At 39.9% G+C, this 19,219-nt stretch overlaps 1 protein-coding gene across 2 annotated transcripts; it reads right to left on the bottom strand.

Annotated features, from left to right (window-relative positions):
- Positions 1-299: 299 nt before the first annotated feature.
- On the bottom strand, positions 300-18,963 carry LOC109044145 (enhancer of split mdelta protein). Of its 2 annotated transcripts, none has more exons than XM_019061706.2 (2): positions 18,128-18,963; positions 300-3,530 (listed from the first exon to the last, which is right to left on the bottom strand). In XM_019061706.2, exons 1-2 carry the CDS (start codon positions 18,206-18,208, stop codon positions 3,099-3,101), a joined length of 513 nt encoding a protein of 170 aa, XP_018917251.1. In that variant the 5' UTR covers positions 18,209-18,963; the 3' UTR covers positions 300-3,098. The 2 variants fall into 2 exon arrangements, with proteins under 2 accessions (XP_018917251.1, XP_072157317.1); XM_072301216.1 differs by lacking the exon at positions 18,128-18,963 and adding an exon at positions 17,003-17,810.
- Positions 18,964-19,219: the final 256 nt, after the last annotated feature.

Here is a 19,219-nt window from a genome sequence, read left to right as displayed (position 1 = left end):
CACCAATATTGCATTTTAGAATTTATTAAATCGCTAGTTTCCAGAAGTATTTTACGCTACTACAATAAAATAATAAATATCGTTGCCGCATGAAATTCTCTTGTTTAATTTTTCCATGGGTTAGAAATGATATGGAACAATTCTCAAAATTATTACATTTTCTTCTCTTTTTGAAATGGAAAGGTGCTTTAAATTTGTGATTAGTTTTAAGCTCTTTTCAGATTTATCTTAGAGTTGTCATCCATGGAAATGGTTTTTGACGATAATCAAATCAGGAGTTGAAATTACAAACAACTAAGTTAGTATTCTCATTTGTTTTATTGTATTTATAAACGTGTCCAAAAGAAGGCTAAGTCACAAATACGTAAATATAGTGGCAAATCTCCACAAAATAAGGACTACCCCAAAACTTAGGCAATATAAATGTTAAAAATTTCAAAGAAAAACCAATATAATAACGAATAAATTTTTTGCTTCAAGTTTCAAAATAAATTATCTTTTGGAAATTTACAAATGTACACTAATAGAAAACTTAAAGTATTTTAAACTCAACTAGAGAGGAAGTTTTTATCTGGAGTAAGTAATATAAGCGCACTAAAATTTCAAATGTTACAGTTAACATGACAAAATCAAACTAAATATTTGAGAACATAATATTTCTGAACAAGGAAGACGTCGATAGATGGATACAATTTCGACTATTTGATTCTGCTTACTCTTACAAGTACAAGAAAAACATGCCAAATGGGGATTTTAGAATGAGTTTGAATAACAAAAACATTTCTTGATATCTTTCAAAAACTTAAGCTCGCTTTAATACTTTTTGAATGCACTGTTAAGCGTGTAAAAGGTTGCAAACGTAATAAAAGAAAAATTTAAAGACATGTAAGATTATAGTATGCATTGATACGATTGTTAGTAATCGATGTGCACACAATTAAATGAAGAGAGAATTTCAAGGATCCTTTGTGAATTACATTATTTTTAAAAATTACTGGAAGAACACTAGTTGTGTTAAACCAAGAACAGCACCGAAATTTCCGCCAATTGTGAGGAAAAAGGTGTTTGCGCTCAAAAGGTGACAATTAAGAGGTTTTGTTGTATAAATCCATTAATTCTCAGGTACGACACAAATATAATCTTAAGTGGAAGATTGAATGGATTAAAGGTACATTTTTTTTTCTTTACTGAGAGAAACCTGTAAAAAAATTGAGAATAGTTATAATTAAACCCTGTCATCTGCTTTAAACGGTAGATTTTTTATTTCGATACATGACAACCAATTGTAATAATAATTTCATAGAGATTACCACCTTGAAAATTTTAACATCAAACTTATCAATTAGAAAATTGCTCGGACAAAGATTTTTATTACGGTAAACAGTACTATTTTTACGAAGACAGATGTATTTTAGTCATTCAATATAGAGAAACTCAATCATTTCCAAGTATATAAGAGTTAATTTATAGGAAGCATCAAAAAAGTAGAATAACCCCGAACCTTAAATACATTTTTAGTAAAGAAAAACAAATTTCAACATAAAACGAAACTTTTGGCATTCTCAGAATATTTCATTTCCAAATAACAGATAACACGTTCTAGATACCAACTGTGTAAGTACTTAACAATTCTTAACTAAATTAAAACTTAAGAGGAAAATGTGAAAGACATAGGCGGGTGTTCATAAAAAATTTGAAGATTGAAACTTAGTTGACGGCTTAAGTCTTCCTGGATCGCTAAAATGCTTTTTTTTTCTTCCAGAAACCCTGTGCATACTCAACGAAGGCACCAAAAGAAGGAGGAATTATGTATCAAGATCATGTTGTGTAAAGAGAGTATCTAATAAAAACTAAAACAAATGAATTTTCACTTCCCGCGCACTCGGAAGTGTAAGTAATTTCTACAAAAATAAAATTAAGAATTAATGTAAACAACTAAAATAAATCACAGCAAATTTACACTCATAGGAGAGAGGATTTCAAATTAAGTGCCAATCTAGAATGTTCCATTTGTAAAAATTAAGAATTTTTTTCACATTTTAGGATGATTTTGCACAAAGTTCTCATCCACGCTCCCTAGAGCTTTTCCAAGTAAGACCTGAAGGTATCGCGATATTAGCATGAGTAAGGTAAGCCACTTAAAAATGCCTTCGACGCTGATTGTATATGTAATTCTTCGCAGATGACATGCGTGTTGCTGGCTGGAGTAATTGAAGGCGCGTCATTAGTCTAAACTGATCCTCTAGAATACTCTAGATTTTGTTCTCAACATACGCGCGAGTTGGTTCCAGGATGGTACACAGATATTGGTTTTTCATTTAGCTTTCATTTACATGCTATGTTGTACCTACCTAAACTTCAACCATACCTTTTTTAGGTGATTTGAGATTCCGAAAAAAAATTTACATACACATTTTGGACATTTTTCATTGATGCACTCCTTGACATTTTTGCTGCCGAATCCAAAAGTAACCTGTGTTTCTCCCAGCATGCACCAATTTTCAGAGGAATCAAAATTTCCTGGAAAATTTTATCCTCTGGGAAAACTTTGAAATAATAGAGACAAACAGAGCTGAATCAAAGAGCAAAACCCCTCAATGACAAGTCCTAACGCGTAGGCGACAAAAATTTTTGTTGACCAGTGCAGAGTTGATTCTGGCAAGTTGGTAACACCGTTTTTTCCTTTTAAATCCATTAAAATGATCGATTATTCAAGGTGATCCAAGGTTTTCTAAGCGACAGTTTAGGTTGTTTTGCACCTAGGATCGATTGTTCTGCCTACATTTAATGGATAGAAAACAGTTTTGTAAGAATCACAAATGGACCAGACATAGTGGCAATTTTGCAAGTTGGCAAGAATGTTTTTCTCCATAAAAACCCATTGACAATATCAATTCAGGTGTGCTTTACCAAGAATCGATCGTTTTACATAGATTTAAATGGATGAAAAACAGTGTTGCCACTTTCCAGATTGCTACTGACGAGACATTTATCGAAACGGTAGCAAAAGTTTACCAAACTCTAAAGCGCCCCTCTCAGCATATATCAACGATACTTCCAGGTCTCAAAATAATATACAACCCTTAAACGACTATCAGCTACCACGGCCTCCAAACAGACGAGCCTTCATCCTTCTCCGGTGACATTTGCTCAGCACTGAGGGTGCGGATACACGTTCCTAGGTGCTTGAGAAGCTTAACACCAGAACTTTGGTCGAGGGGGCTGGCGTCGGGGTTGGGGCTGGGGCTGGGGTTCATAGCCGCGGCCAGGTACTGCGACACCTCGGCCGCACAGTGGGTGAAGCCGGCGCGAAAGCGGTCCGCGTAGGCTGCCTCAGGGGTAAGCGCCAAGGCGTGCTGGCTCTGGAGGGTGTAAAGGTAGTTGACGGTCAGTTCCAGGATGTCCGCTTTTTCCAGCTTCGAGACGTTCTCGCCTTTGTCCTGGAGGGTTTTCACCATGAGTTCCTTCAGCTCGTCCAAGCATCGGTTTATCCGCGCTCGCCTGCGACGTTCCAGCATTGGTTTTGTGATCTGGAACAAAAAAAATTTAAAGGTTAGGTTTTGGACCTAAGGTTAGGTTAGGTTTTAAGGTTAGGTTGGATAGGGGGCAATGGCGATTGGGCGTCGCAAAGCGCGAGGCTGCGCTATAAAAGCGGCTTTATGTATGTATGTAGGTTTTGGACTTTGGGTATTGAGCCCGGTGGCCTCCAAGGTAAATGGGTCAGTTGCGTGGTCTCAGAATCGTGTTTTGATGCTTGATTTTTGTAGGTCAGCTGAAAATAGTAAGATCTGTCCAAACAGCAACTTTCTACGTCCAATATTAACCGAGATATCGCGCTTTGAAATGTCAGGTTTTTGACGTCATCCGTACTGACATCCTTGGTTTCATCCGAGTTTAGGATTGATCAATTCAGTGCAAATGTGTGTATCTTTGACTGATGAAAACGAGGTGGAAGAAACCGAAGGTGCCACTACCGCGGTGGATGACGTGTCATAACCAAAAGTTTATCAAAACGATAACTGAATTTTCATTGGACATAGAAAGTTGTTGTTTGGCCAGATCTTACTGTTTTAAACTGATCTACAAGAAAGAATCATCAAAACAAGATTCTGTGACCAACGCAACTGAACCATTCATCCATGAGTAAAAAGAAACTTTCATTGTGAGATATGCAGACCATGGGGAGACCTCAGACTGGGAGTCTTTTGCGAAAACACAGTGGCGCCACTAGTTTTCTTTATAATACATTTCTGAGCTCAAAAAAGCTCGCAAAGTCAGGGCGTAGCGGAGAGAATATCATACGTCGAGGTCCACCTCCACATCTAGTCAAACTCTCCATACACAGATAGGGATGAAATACATTATCACGGTTTCCGTGTTTGCAGTCTTGGAGTCCCCAAACAAAATGGCAACCCTGCTAATGTACTTGCTCCATTTATCTGCATGTAGAGTTTGGCCAGAGAGAGGTGGATTTTCAACGTCACGTAGCGTGGAATAACCCTTCCATTACGGCCTGAACTTTGAGAGTTTTTTTAGACTAGGAGATGATTTCAGAGAAGATCAGTGGCATTGTCGTGTTTCCCACGACATTTCACCCAAGAGAATGCATTTAAATCGCAAATCCCTGACACATGCATGCAAAAACTCCATTCGCGGAAAACCTTTCATAAGTATGTAGACCATGAGTGGATGTTTTAATACAGGCGGACTTTAAATTAAGAACCTTTTGAACTCGATAATAAATATATTAGAATATAAAATAAAACGTATCAATCGCTGCGTAGTTTACGGAGAGACGTTTCCATTTTCATGGACTTGTAAACTCCTATGACATGTACGTCTACAGTCAACACAAAACTGCTCATGAGCAAAGGGTATGATAAGAACACTTCATTTTTGAGAGAATAAAACCGTAGTGCCACATGCATGTGCTACATCTTTAAACGTTCGCAGCATGGTAGAAATCGTTCATAACGCCTGCATGCAACTATTCGTGTTCAGGGGATGTGCGTGATGTATATTTGGACAATTGAAGGCGTTTTGAATTTTCGCGCCTACCGGAAATACACGCGCTGCACTGCCGCTGTAGTTCGTTGAGTATGTGGCATGATTGGATAAAATAGGGAGTAAAAGTTGTAATTTCACACATATATTAAAGACAATCAGTTAAGCAGATGCAAGGAGGAGGGTCTAGTCACATTATTAAACGAACCTAATATAAAAAAAGCCGCGCTTTGAAGGCTGAATCTCATTGGAAGCATGGGCATTCCATGGTTATAACAAAATAAAATCCAACGATGGGATTTTTAACAGGATGTTCCTATAGGCACTCTCGAAAAATTTCTCCGTGTACTTTTCGGCCGTGCTGAGGAAAAACGTCGTATGAACATTCGGGAGTTGCCAAATTTCCTTCAATTAAATGTTTGTTTTTGAAGAAAGTTATATGAATATTTTTCCTTGGAATTTTCAGGGACTTCAGGTGAAATTGCGAACAAAATTATCTGAAAAATTGGAAGGAAAATATTCATAAGTTTACCAGGAAATTCGTGTTTTATCAAAGTAAATATGGCAACGCCTGAAGGCTCATACGACGTTTTTCCTTAGCACGGCAGTTTTGCACCATCATAGAATTATACCACGAGTCGGTATTAATTTATTCAAGCCTTTGTGCGAATATGCGAGGCGCGACACGTCCCGTCTCGCGGACGATAGGAAAGGGAAATAGGGAAGGATTCTCCGGAGGATGAAAAATGTGACGTGGGGGACTTCTCAAATGGCCCGCTTAGCCCCCGTCATTTCTCATCGGCATTCACCCGATTTCATGACGGTCCAATCCGACGGATACCAGCCCCCCGTTGCCGCGCTCGGGAAAACTCCTCGCAATCGGTCCGGAAAAATTCTCGATTCGCCGTGGAGTTGACAACCGTTGACATGTCCCTCCAAGAAGATTTTCTGAGTAATTTCAAACGATGGGGGATATCTCTCCCGCCGCTAATTGGGCGCGCACGGAGACCGCGCGTTGGCGCATGCGCGCCTTGAGGAAGCTGGGAAACCGATCCGACGATGTCGGATTAGAGGTTTCTCAAACTGAGCACGAGGGTATGTTAAAGCAGTGGGATTAGGGGATTTCGAATTGGACCATGTTTAACAGAAAGGAACCAAGCCACATCGGTTATTGCCAAATTTAACTGGCCAATTTAATTTTTTACCAGAGAACGTTTGTGCGGATTCCTTTGAAAATTTTAAGGAATTTGTTTCGTACTGTGGAGAAAATTTACTAAAATTCGCACGAAATTCCAATTGTCAAGTCAAAATTTTAACTGTCCCATTAAATTTGGCAATGGCTGATGTGGCTTGATTCCTTTCTGCTTAACGCGGTTCTATTGCTGGTCAGGTTTGAGAAAGACGTGCAAAATTGGGATGATCTCAGCCTTTTCTTAAAGAACTGGATCATTATTTTGAGTTCGTGGGCAGTTTTGTCAATTTATGATCAGTTTTCAGCAATTTGTCTCGAATTCTTGCTTATTTTTCTGTAATGGCCACAATGCCACAACATACGCATATCCATAGGTAAGGAACAATACCGCCTATCTGCAAACTGATGATTTTGCAGTTCAAAGAAGAAACTTCGCATTTTTGTAATCTTAAGGTTAGATTTGCAAGTTTTTCATTCATTCCAGCGTCTTTACAGCGCTCTCATGCGGAATTGAAAGAAATGAAAAATCGCTTGCGTATTTAATACTGAAGAATGTGGCAAAGTCGCTGACTCATTTTTGCCAAAATCGTCAGTTAGGCGGTATTAGAGTACCTTTATAGAGAGGGTTGAGACAACGCGGCTCTTACAAACGGAAATAAAGGTTACAAAAATTGAACGTTTTTCGTAATCTTTGATCAACTCATTGCCGGATTCTATCTCCGTTCCTTCTCTCCTCGTTCCTTGCCGTGTCCCTAATGCGCCGGTCCATTCCAGTTTATAATCTTTGCAATCGGTGAGAATGTAATCTTTACTCCCGTTTGTGACACTATGGAGGGCTAAAATAAGGGTACCAATCAGAAATGGATTCGTATTGTCTTTACTCTCAGCATTAAGGTACTCTAGGCGGTATCGTTCCTTCGTCTCGATATACTAATCAGTGAACACTCTTTTTTTTTAGTTACCGGGAGAAAAAAGTGGCGAATCTTTGCGAAGATATGGCAGTTTAACCATCCTTGTCCCTGGGCCTGACAAGCCAGATTCCAGGGATTTCGATTCCCGGTGAACACTTTGAAAAACCTCCAATTCGGTAGATGCAGCTGTTCGATTCGGTCGCGATTTTTTCGCGGGCGCGACGATGTAGCAACGAAGCGACGGATCAAACAAAAGCCAGGATGGACAGATTTATTCGATCGACTCTCGCGCTTGCCGCAAAGGAACTGCGGAAGGAATTTCCCTGTCGCCGTGCACGGCCGCGGCATGCGTCGCGGTTTAAACCCCCTGCAGCTGGTGTATAATGCACCGCGATTTAGGTTTACTGCTCCGACAACGACGAATTCCACTCTGATTCATTTCCACCGAGAATTCCCTGCCGCTCACCAACGAATCCCTCCCGCGCAAAAACAACGTATCCCCACGCGGATTTCGTGTGAAGATAAGTGGTTTCGCCTCCACAGGCTGGGACTCGTGAATTCTCCCGAGCGCTGATGGCCGCGGCCGCTGAAATAGCTGCATTTAAGTGGCGGCAAGGCTGAGTGATCTGCCTAGACAGCTGCCTTGAAAAAGTACGGATCTCGGTTCGACGGCAAGGGAGGGAGGGAGAAAATGGTCGGAAAAGTTCCTTTGTTCTGCGGACAATCGTCGCGGGGGTTGACCGGGACAAAGGAAGCCGAAAATGAGCGCATCAGTCTGCTGAAGGGCCGTTTTAGTTGGGGGGAAAAATTGTGGGGTGAAGTGTTAAAGGTAAAGCGGGTGAAATAAAAATGGTCTGCGTTCGGCAGAAAGGGACCAAGCCACATCAGCTATGGCCAAATTTTACCGGGCAATTTCATTTTATACATGAAAACGGTTGCGTGGATTTTTTGTGTGTGTGTGTGTGCAAATTTCAGTGAATTTTTTGGATAGTACACGGCAAATTTCTTCAAATTTTCAAAAAAAAAAAAAAAAAAAATCCGCACAAACGTTCTATTGTAAAAACTTAAATTGTTCAATCAACTTATTCGGCAATAGCTGATGTTAACAAGTGATTCTTCTAGTTTTCATCCTCCTTGGATCAGTTGTATTTTTTCTCAGCATCCAGTGAAATTAAACCATCAAGCAATACGCGTAACTTTTTTGCAAAGAGGCTTTAGTCCCAATCTACCGGGATGGGCAAATGTAGCTCTCGATACGCCGTTAATTTTTGAATTATCGAGTTAAAATGTGCCGATTTGGACTGTTGTCGTAATCATGGATGGAGGAAAATTTTTGGGGTCACGATCTCCGACCCCAGGGGGCCAGAAAGGAAAGCATCCCCTAAAACATCAATATTTTCAAAAGAGGACCCCGCCACGCAGTTGTGACACATCAAGTTATGACGTATCGAGACGTTTTTATTGCCCATATTAACAAGGGCTATATAGACATCACTGATCTGTATATTTGGCGGGTCAAAGCAGAAAGGAACCAGGCCGAGCATCTGGATCGACTCGAGAAACAGAGGCTGAAAGTTAGGCTCCAGCAGCCGAAATATCGGCATTGAGCCGGAACGGAGGTTAAACTTCAAGTTCAATTCCTGCAAATGCGGCTCCCACGACAGAGTCTTTGAATTTTTGGCGATAGTGTGAACAGTCAGTGTATGACGTATCGAGAAGTCACTCATAGCCCATTATTACCAAAGAGAAAGTTGATCACTCGTTTGCTTAAATCATCAAAAAAATGAATCACAGAAAAGTTAGAAAACTATGGGAGCATTTGAACAACCCCTCCCGTTCCTCTGTGGATGAAGAGGTTATTGACGCAGCCCGGCGGAAGGCGGAAGGTCAAATCGGCGCGTGTGCTCCAAAGTAAATCAATTGGTTCGTGGCTGCCTGCGGCCTGCGGCACAAATGTGACAAGTGCGTCATTGACCGATATACGAAGCGTGGTTCCGGTGGAGCTGCGCTCACAGTTTCATGTCCCCTGCCCATTGTCCATTCCGGGAGCTGTCCCCTAGACAGCGCTCCGGAATCGTGGAATCATTTCAAGTAGATCTTCAGCACTCTGGAGAACATTTCGATCGTTGATCGATCAATTAATTATTAGGTAATATCTACATTTTAGGATTCATTTTCAAAATAGAAGACAAAGCCCGAATTTAAGCATCCTGATGTGTGTTTCTCGGAACAAACAGTGTTAGGGGTTATTCCCTAAAATTGTGGTATTCTTCCAATTTGTTGGATTATATAGGCATTTCCAATCAATTTTGGTAGTACCGAAACTCGAGTTGGGGTGGTACCGCAACATTTGTGTTGGTAACCTGATTTATTGAGATACTACCACAATTACTTGGAGATGTCCATATCATCCAACAAAACCTGCCTCTTTTTTTCCCTGTCTTAATCAAAATTTTACGTGAAACACGATTCGCGTGACTCCTTACCAAGGCAATACGTTTTTTGATGCATTTTAAACTTCCCGCTCATGGAAAAAACAATAATCTACGTGAATTAAATCGTATATTAAACGTTACCGTGACAGTCTCTGCGATATGCCAATATAGCATCCTCAATCTAGACGCTTTGGCTCAGTTATAGCAAGTTGTTTACATTTTGAACCACAGAGGGTGGGAAAGCAACAATACTCGATTGGGAGGTCTGCCAAAACTGCTGTGTGGTGCGCCATTTGACTCAGCACGTGGAGTATTGTTTTTCCCACGGCCAATTTTTCATGTTGGGGCGGGAGACGAGAGTTCGATAAAAACTCGATAAAATCGATAAAACTCCTGAAACCAACGAAAAATTGTATTTTTTGCGCAAATTTCCCGACATGGAGGGAGCGCCAGACACCCCCTAGCTACGCTTTTAGGTATTTGTGTTCGAAATTTGGTCAAGAATCACATTGAAATAAATTGTCCCAAGTGAAATTTCCAAGTCAAAAAGACGAAACAATTTGCGATTTACACTTGGGACGTACTTTTCGAGTTATTCCAATGTACCTTCGGTCAAATCTCGTGCAAAAGATCACAAACATCTGACGCATTACAGCGCGATGTGACGTTAGGACTTCTGAAAAAAATATCCTAAAATCCAAATACAACATTGATCGATCGACGATCGGAACGCCAGAAAGGAAAAAAAGTACCGCTACAAAACCACTTTAAAATAGACAGCAATTTTGAAGGAAAATCAAAGAGGTAATTTAGCTCGGAAAAATAGTTTTTCGCGGTCTCATAATCATTTGTTTTGTTGTGATCTGCGTCACCAAATAATATCGTCCTTATGCGTGTACATGGATAAAAAAATGATTTTTTAAATATTTTCCTAACTGATGTAGAAATTAACGAAAGTTAACAAAAAATTAACAAAGTTATAGGATAGGATCCACCATCTTTCTCGGGACATAAAATCGATCCCTTTTCTCAAATTTTCATCACATCTGGTGCTCCTAAAAATATCGCCATCTTCCTTTACGACCACGCCAAGATTAGTATTTTAATCCCGCGATTAAATCCTGATTTCAACACACTAAAAATATGAATTATGAAATTAGCTCACCCAGACCGCACCTCAAGCTTAATTATTTTGTACAAGCCAATCGACGATGGCATTATAAGTGTAATCAACACGCGAATTGAGCAAGCCACCCGGGCGTGACGCTTTTTCGCAAACGAAAGCCCCTCTGTGAATGGCATCGGCGAGGCGATAATCAAGTGTCGCTGAAATTAATTATCTTGAGGGATAACCCCCCCCTCCCCCCCGCCTTCGAGCACCATCCCTACTATCGCAACCACCAGCCGCTCCATTCCCGCTCCATCCCCGACCTATCCTACTCACTGACAGGGGTTTTAACTCAAAGCCACACTCACTACCGCGTTGTCATGTCAATTTTGGCGCGATTGATCGAGTTAGGGAGTTTTTCACGGTGAGTGCCATTGCTCTGGCTCAATAGGTTGATAATCTCCTCGATTTCGGATACGAAAATTCTAGCGAAACATTTTTTTGTTGGAACATGTTTGGCGAAAGTTTACCATCCGATTTGACAATCGGTTTTGTTTAACACCGGCCGATTGCGATGTGCAACGTCTTGGAATATGCTATTCGAGAATATGTAACCATTCACGTGAAAAGGGATTCAACTCCTAATTATTTCAAGCAGCGGGCTGATCATTGATATTGATGGACACAGCTAAAGCGATAGACAAAGAAGATCAAGGGGAAATGGAGCGATCATATTGATTGAAACGGGTGGTACTTATAGGACAAAGGGGGTCTAACTATGGGGTCTCTCAAAGGTTGCCATTAGGTGGTCTATTATTTACCTCCTGTGTCTAAAGTAACCACCCGCTTCTACCAATTGGATCACTAAATTTTCACTTTGTCTATGGCTTTATCTGTAAATTTCAATAATCAGCCCGCAGGCAAAGTTTTCAGAGGAGCTATTTTCGTCGAGTTGCTGGTAAAAATATCGGCTTTTAAGGTTTCGACATAAAAGTTCTCTAGTGTTAAAGTTATAGCTGTATGCTGCATGCTTGCGTGGTTCCCCTTATGACAAATAATTATTGAATTTTAAGTTTAAAGGTCAGGAGAAAAGGACGTCAATACGCGCGAGACAACACGCGGTGCTCTATCATGGGATGATTATTTGCACTCGTTGTTTTTATGTCGAAAACGAGTCAGTGACGAGGCGTGAATGATCGAGTATCGATATTTCCTCATTTGAAGCTATGGTAGAAGATCGATTATTGAGGTGTTCGTTGCAAAAATACTGCTTGTCGATCCTTCCCAGTAGGTTTAAACGGCAGATCAATCGATACATCGCAAAACACGCCACGCCACTAAATGACGTCAATTTTTGGAAACGTATTGCTCTCTAATAACTGCTTGTTCTTTGAAAATAAAATTGATTTCTCAATTTTATTAGAATCATCAAATTCATTTCAAGGAGTTTTTTTCTTTGAAGAAAACTTGCGCGGCGTGGAAAATTTGGTGTAAAACTTCGGCTCTCTTCGGCAACACGGCAGTTAAACTCTCCTGAATGTAAGGAATCAAGCTAATTGCTTTTAGTGCATATTTACTCAAGCTTGAACGTCCGCGGTGCGGTGCTGAGAGTTATTTACTGGACTCCTAATTCAATAAGCTCTGAGACGATAACTATTCCAACTCCCAAAGGCGAGTTTTTGCCTGTCTAGTAATATGCAGGCGAAATAGATGTTGACGTTGATCTTAGCGCATTTGCTGCTCTTTGACAACTCGCTATCTTGGCAAAATAAACGGATTTTACGAATGTAGCGAAAGGACCTAGTTCTTTCGAAAATAAATTTATCGAAATTGAAGGAAATTTTATTTAAAAAATTTGATCGCTGCTGCATTCTCGGTAAAATCACGGTAAGGGGTCATCAGTATTTTGTGTCCATTTTTGAGTTCGGTGGGCAAAATTTTTAGGAAAATCATTTTTGTCGAATAAATTAAAAAAAATCGATTCAACATTTCGGGTGGAAAGCTCTCATCCCACTCCTAATACAAGGTAAGTTTCCAGCGGTTAAGTTCATTTTTACGCCAATGGAGTGTAATATTCTACTAATAAGTATCGGGTATTTTGTTGTCTCAACACTTGCAGACCAGAATTCTAAGCACCGATTTTTTTTAAACTAAGTTTTTTTACACTGAAAAAAAAGTAGCTTGGATCAAGCACGGTGAATCTTAAATTTGCCGCCAAGAATTTTTTTATCTTGCTTTAAGGTGAATGTTCCTTGATACAAGAAAATTAATGTTCGGGTTAAGCAAAAAAGTAGCTTATATTAACCAGAAAAATTATTGATTTAAGAAGAAATACTTCTTGGCGGCAAATTTAAGATTCTTTTTTTTTTTTTCAATGTAGGGTGAAAATTACAAATCGCACTTCAGCGTTAATCTATTATGATCCTACATTTTTGAATGTTTTTAGGCAAAATATCGAACTTTTCTCCATAGTTTTGAGTCATGGGTGGCGGTAGCCACCTCCGGACAAAGTCTAAACTCGACAACACTGGAAAGCGTCCAAACGAAAAATTTATTACTACACATAATTTGAGTTTTTGTAGAATGGGCTGGGGTCCCTCTTCCTAAAGACAGTCAAATATGTCAAAATTCAAGTAAGTGAACTTCTGGTGGAACTTATTGTGACTTTTTTTCAGCTCACAAGGAAAATAGGTGTGTAGAGTGCGTATAAAAAGTGTCTCTCTGGTGATTTTGATCTGCGTAAAGGCATGGCAACTGGGGTCGGCGGGATCTGGGGCCGGTTTCAGCTTCAGCTTCAGCGGTGGCGGCGGACGTGAACTCTCAATCGAATGATCCGCGGCTCTCGTTTCCAATCATCGGCTCGTTTCGCCCGCTTTCGTCCCGGGCTCAGCCGCACAGGCCGCACTACAAACCAATCCGATTTATCCCCTGACAGTAATTAATACCTCCGTTCGCCCCGCCGACGCCAACGCCGTAAACCGCTCCCATTCCCAGCCCGGACCCCGTCGCGTCGCCCGGGATTTAAGAGTGAATGGATCCAGCTGAAATCCCCGTAAATGACTCCTAAGAAAGCTCTTTTAAATAATGTATTACGAAAAAATTTGGAATTTTGAAGTAGCGAGGAAAAAGGATGAGATCTCGGTGAACGACTCTTAGGAAAGCTCTTTGAAAATAACGTTTTGCGACAAAATTTGGGATGTTGAAGTAGCGATGGAAATCTTGCCTGAAATCTCGCCTGAAATCTCGGTAAATGACTGTAAGGAAAGCTCTTTACAAACGTTTTACGACAAAATTTGGGATGTTCAAGTAGCGGATCTCCCCATCGCGTCGGCCGGGATTTAAGAGTGAATGGATCGAGCTGAAATCTCCGTAAATGACTCCTAGGAAAGCTCTCTAAAAATAACGTTTTACGACAAAATTAGAGTTGTTGAAGTAGCGATGGAAATCTTGCCTGAAATCTCGCCTGAAATCTCGGTAAATGACTGTAAGGAAAGCTCTTCACAAACGTTTTACGAAAAAATTTGGAATTTTGAAGAAGCGAGAAAATCTTGCCTAAAATCTCGGTAAATGACTATTAGGGAAGCTCTTTACAAACGTTTTACGAAAACATTTGGAATTTTGAAGTAGCGAGGAAAATTTAGGTTGAAATGTCGGTAAACGACTCTTGGGAAAGCTCTTTAAAATGATATTTCACGAAAAAATTTGGAATTTTGAAGTAGCGAGGAAAATTTAGGCTGAGATCTCGCTAAACGACTCTTAGCAAAGCTCTTCGAAAATAACGTTTTACGACAAAATTTGGGATGTTCAAGTATAGCGAGGGAAATCTCTAGGGATGACTCTTACGGAAGTTTTTTAAAAACAATGTTTTACAACAAAATTTGGGACGTCTAAGAAGTGAGGGAAACCTCTTCTGAGATCTCAGTAAATTACTTGTTGAAAAGCTTTTCAAAAATATTGTTTTTTTAAAAAGAAATTAAATTCGAAGTTGCGAGGAAAATCTAGGCTGAGGTCTCGGTAAACGACTCTTAGGAAAGCTCTTTGAAAATAACGTTTTACGACAAAATTTCGGATGTTCAAGTAGCGAGGGAAATCTCGGTAAATTTGATGACTATAAGGAAAGCACTTTAAAAACGTTTTACGAAAAAATTTTGGATGATGAAGTAGCGACAGATATTCCCGGTCTAATCCCCAGTCGCACAGCGGATCGAATCCAGGAGAGAGATGGGGCATGAAATTTTTGACTGAAAATGCAAATTTTGATGTTTAAATTCTACAGTTCAAGGGGCGCTTCTGAAAGAAAATTTTACAAGAAAACCAATTTTTAACACTCAACGTTATGGGTAAACGGAGTCATACGCTTTTAAAGTTTCTATATCATCAACCTTTCCTATTGACTAAATTTAACTTTATCTTTTCAAATATCGGAAGTTGTCTCTTAAAACGCGGAGAACCTCTTTGAAAGAAAGTAAGTTTATGGAACAATTTGGGACGTTGAAATAGAGAGGGGCATTCCCAGTCCGTTTCTCAGTCAGTGAGAGCCTATGATGGATCAAGCTAAAATCTCAGTGAATTGCAAACCTCCTCAAAAGTTAAGTAATGTTTCTCAAAAAATTTTGGAACGTTCACGTAGCGAGATATATTTCCGCTAGTCTGTAGGCTCTGCATAGGCTCTAGTCTGTGAAGATTTGAAAGTAAATGGATCAAGCTGAAATCGTGGTGAATGACTTTCAAAAAAAGCGGGAAAATGCCGTAAAAACAGTCTCATAACGCAAAAATGAAATCTCTTGAGAACATTCTTTCCTTTTTTTTAAAGTTGCTTATGTTTCTTTTATGTTTTTGTATGGTAACAGTTTTAAGTGGAAGAAATTCTAGGAGTATACAGTTGTGACGAGACACATTCTCAGTCCAGTCCTCAGCCGGTGGAAAATGCAAAGTGAATAATGGAGTAGGTTGAAACCTCGGTAAAAGACTCTTAAAATGTGGGAAAAAGCTTTTGAAATATAGCAGCATTTTCTAATAATAATAAAAAAATAGACAATTTTGAAATGACTAGAGATATTAAATTATGCAAACGCAATTTAAAGGAGGATAAATATCTTCTTTTCCTCCGAATACATGATTTTTGCTGTGAACGTGCCTCCTAATTAATACCTAGATTCTGGTTTCTGACGCCATGAACCGCTGCCATTTTATCTAGACGACGAGCGCAGGAGTGGAAATGCTAGAGAAAACGGCCTAGGCTGAAACCCAATATATTTCCTCAATATTTGTTGCAAAAATAACTTTCGAGAAGAAATTAAACGGAAGAATTTTCTCCCCTGAGTCAATCATGACATTATTACGACAAACCTTTACAGATCTAAAAAAAAAACTTGATTAAAAGGGAGAAAATATTTCATTTTAAAACTCTTTCAAAAGAATGGAAAATTAGCATGGCGCATCCGGCGAAAACGCGAAACGCGCTCCTTTTAGAATATCTAATTTACATCCTCTCGAGCCAAATTTTCAAGCCGAAAACTTTCTCATTCTCTATCACCGGGACAAAGTTGCTTTGTTTGTCTCTCAAGTTTTAATGAGGTGTTTTCCTAACTAAATTGACGTAAGTAAACAAAGGCGTAGGCAAACTTTTGTGTCATCTTAGGGGGCGAGACACTTTCAACTTTCAAAATGATATTTCTCCACCTCGATACTTGGTCCGCCTTTTCAAAGACACACGGAACCTTTTCATGTTGAGCACATAAAAGATAAAAATAGACTTTTTAACATTTTAGAAAATAAAAACATTTAGTTTTTGTAAGTGCATGCCTTTTTTTAGATCATCTTGCGTGACGGGAATCGAACGACGAATAATCCTCTTTTCACATCGTGTTTTGACTCATAACTTTTTTGAGATTTTTTAAATATTAAGGATGAAAACATTCAAGCAAACAGTCTACCTCTTCAATTTTTTGTATGATCCGAACAAAATTCATGAAGTATCACCTACACTGAGATTGTTGGCAAATTCTGAAATAATTTTTTAAATAATTTCTTCCTTTTCTTCTCTTAAATTAATTTTCTTTCTTAATTTTCTTTTTTCTTACAATGTAATATTTATAATAATGGAGTATTTGAAAAAATGATGGGACTGCCACAAATGAGAAAATGCGCGGGTTCTCATTTAGTGTACCTGCAATTTTTGTGTTTTTGCCACTAATATATTATATTTTAATAACATTTTGTAACCGTGGTGTTTCGTATTAATTCATACCGACGAGGCAAAAAAGCACGTTGACAATTAATGAAAATGAATTGTTCATCGCTCATTCGCGGAGTGCAAACATTTTTGATATTGTTGAATAGGAAACTTTACCCTTTGATTTTTCATGAAATTTTCCAACTCGGTTCCTAACACACTGTAGTTAAAAAAAAGTGATTCAAAAATTTAAGTCGAGACATCACGTGCAGCAATTGAGCTCCTATCAAAATCTCCAAGAATAAACCTGAAAGTTGCTATAGAAAAAATAACAGGAAAATATTTTTAAGTCTTTCCCAGGAGAGAGGAATTTTTTTCGAGGAACCCGTGTCGACGTTCATCCAATGTGAAGAACCTGCCTTATGAAAATAGAAAAACCTCTTGAAAAGTTTTACTCCATCACACAGTCAAAGTAGAAAACTTAGTAAAAATATCACGGTAGCGAAAACTTCAGACACACTAGAATGTGCTCGTGCAGCAGGTTCCACACACCCGCGGTTTCGCGATACTTCGCGAAGTTGCGAAAAGTTCATGCTTCTTCTGTCATTACCCTTCAGCTCATTTTGGCTGTGATATTTTTAATTGCGTTGTTATCAGTGACGTCATAACAGATGCCGTGTTAATACAGTTGAGTAGTCAGCTTTTAGAGGCAAGCATTTCTCTCAATTGGTCCGAGTCTCCCATCGAACTAATCAAAGATGTCTTTTCGATAACATTCAGTACATTCACTGCAAACAGTATTTAATGAACACTATCAGAAATTTAGAGCGCTTCTTTTTGATTTTTCACATTTGGAATGCAAGAAATCTGACTAAATTTTAGTCAGGATGGTACACTCATTTGTGTTCTAAAACAACGGGTTGGCGTTGAAAAATGGCTTCATATCAAACTTTAACTTGATTTTGTAAAAAAACATACGTTTCTATTCCAGACGAAAGAACGTGGCTACATTTCAACGTTGCGATATCTTTATCAAATTGTATTTTTTTGAATTTTTTGCTTGAGAATCGCAAAAATCAATTTTTTTTAGATAAATGACTTGCTAGAGTCAATTGTGCAACCTTAGAATGAAGTGACGTTCTTTGGCCTGAAGAACGACGATTTGGATAACTCCAAAAATGACCTTATGTTGAAAAGATTGTCATCAATCACAAACGCACGAGGACTGTCAGAAAAGTCAAAATTTCTGGGGGTTTGAAATCATCAAACACAATAAGCCAAAGAAGAAGCAAAAGTGCTTACCTTTCTATATTGAAAAGTCCTCGACCTTGGCTGATCCTCCGGGTAGGGCTGCAAGATATAGCAGTTGTTCGTCGGGCTCATGATGGTAGAAATCTGTCCGCAGGTCCAAAAACTTTCCGGAAAACACTCACTTCAGCTTAGCGCAAAGCGCGCATTGCAATAGACGAAAACTCCTTACAGGTCGTAGGACAGTCAACAACACGCAGAAAAAGTTCTTTGATAACAAATTAACGGACACCAATATAGATCACTCTTATCGCAAGCACCACGGAGTGATAACAATCGATTTAAGACTTAAAAATGGTTTAAAATGTCTCAAAAATGTCTGAAAACACAACCACAGCACAATAATAACAGAATCAGGAGGGAATATCTCTGTCCAGCAAAATACCACTCCCAAGCTCGTTTTTTAAAGGAATAACTTTGCTCAAGAGGAACCAGTAATGATAACAGAAGTTTCGGAATTTGATAGTGTCTTAAAATGTCTGAAACCAATGATCACAACATTTACAGTTCCGTGTAAAAAAACACTGCCTTTGAGCGCGTCTTGTAGCTTATCCAGTTTAATCAGTGTCAAACTGATGTACAATGTAATTTCGACAGCAATCTACTGATAAGGGTTGATAGCTGATAAGGGATGATAAGAGATAAGAGTCCGGCGGGAGACCCGGCCGCAAAGTCACCGGTGGGGAGTCACGGTCTGCGGCGGCGCGCGGCTGATAAGCGGGCGACTGATAAGGGCTCGACTGATAAGGGAGCGGGCAAGAGCACACGCGGGGCGCAGGAACGGAAGTGGCCGCGGGAGGCAGCGCTCGCGAGTCGGGATGAAGTGGCGGATGGCTAAGCCGCGCCGCCGAAGACGGTGGCCAGGCCCGGTTGCCATCGAGCGCACCCGCGGGTGGAAATCCGGGGGTTTCAGGGTGAGATCCGGCAACGGCGCGGCCCGGGTGGGGGCTGTGGGGGGCCGGGCCCGCGGTGGACTCGTGGCAAGCTACTGTAGGGGAATTCGTGGCCCGTGGGAACCGCACAGTGACGAGTTCCCACAGTGTGTAACACCTGCAGCCGGGGCCGGAGCCGGGGGCGCACCTGCCA

The sequence above is a fragment of the Bemisia tabaci genome, chromosome 6 (assembly GCF_918797505.1).
Source record: "Bemisia tabaci chromosome 6, PGI_BMITA_v3".
Lineage (NCBI taxonomy): Eukaryota > Metazoa > Arthropoda > Insecta > Hemiptera > Aleyrodidae > Bemisia > Bemisia tabaci.
This window is presented reverse-complemented; position numbering and strand designations above follow the sequence as displayed.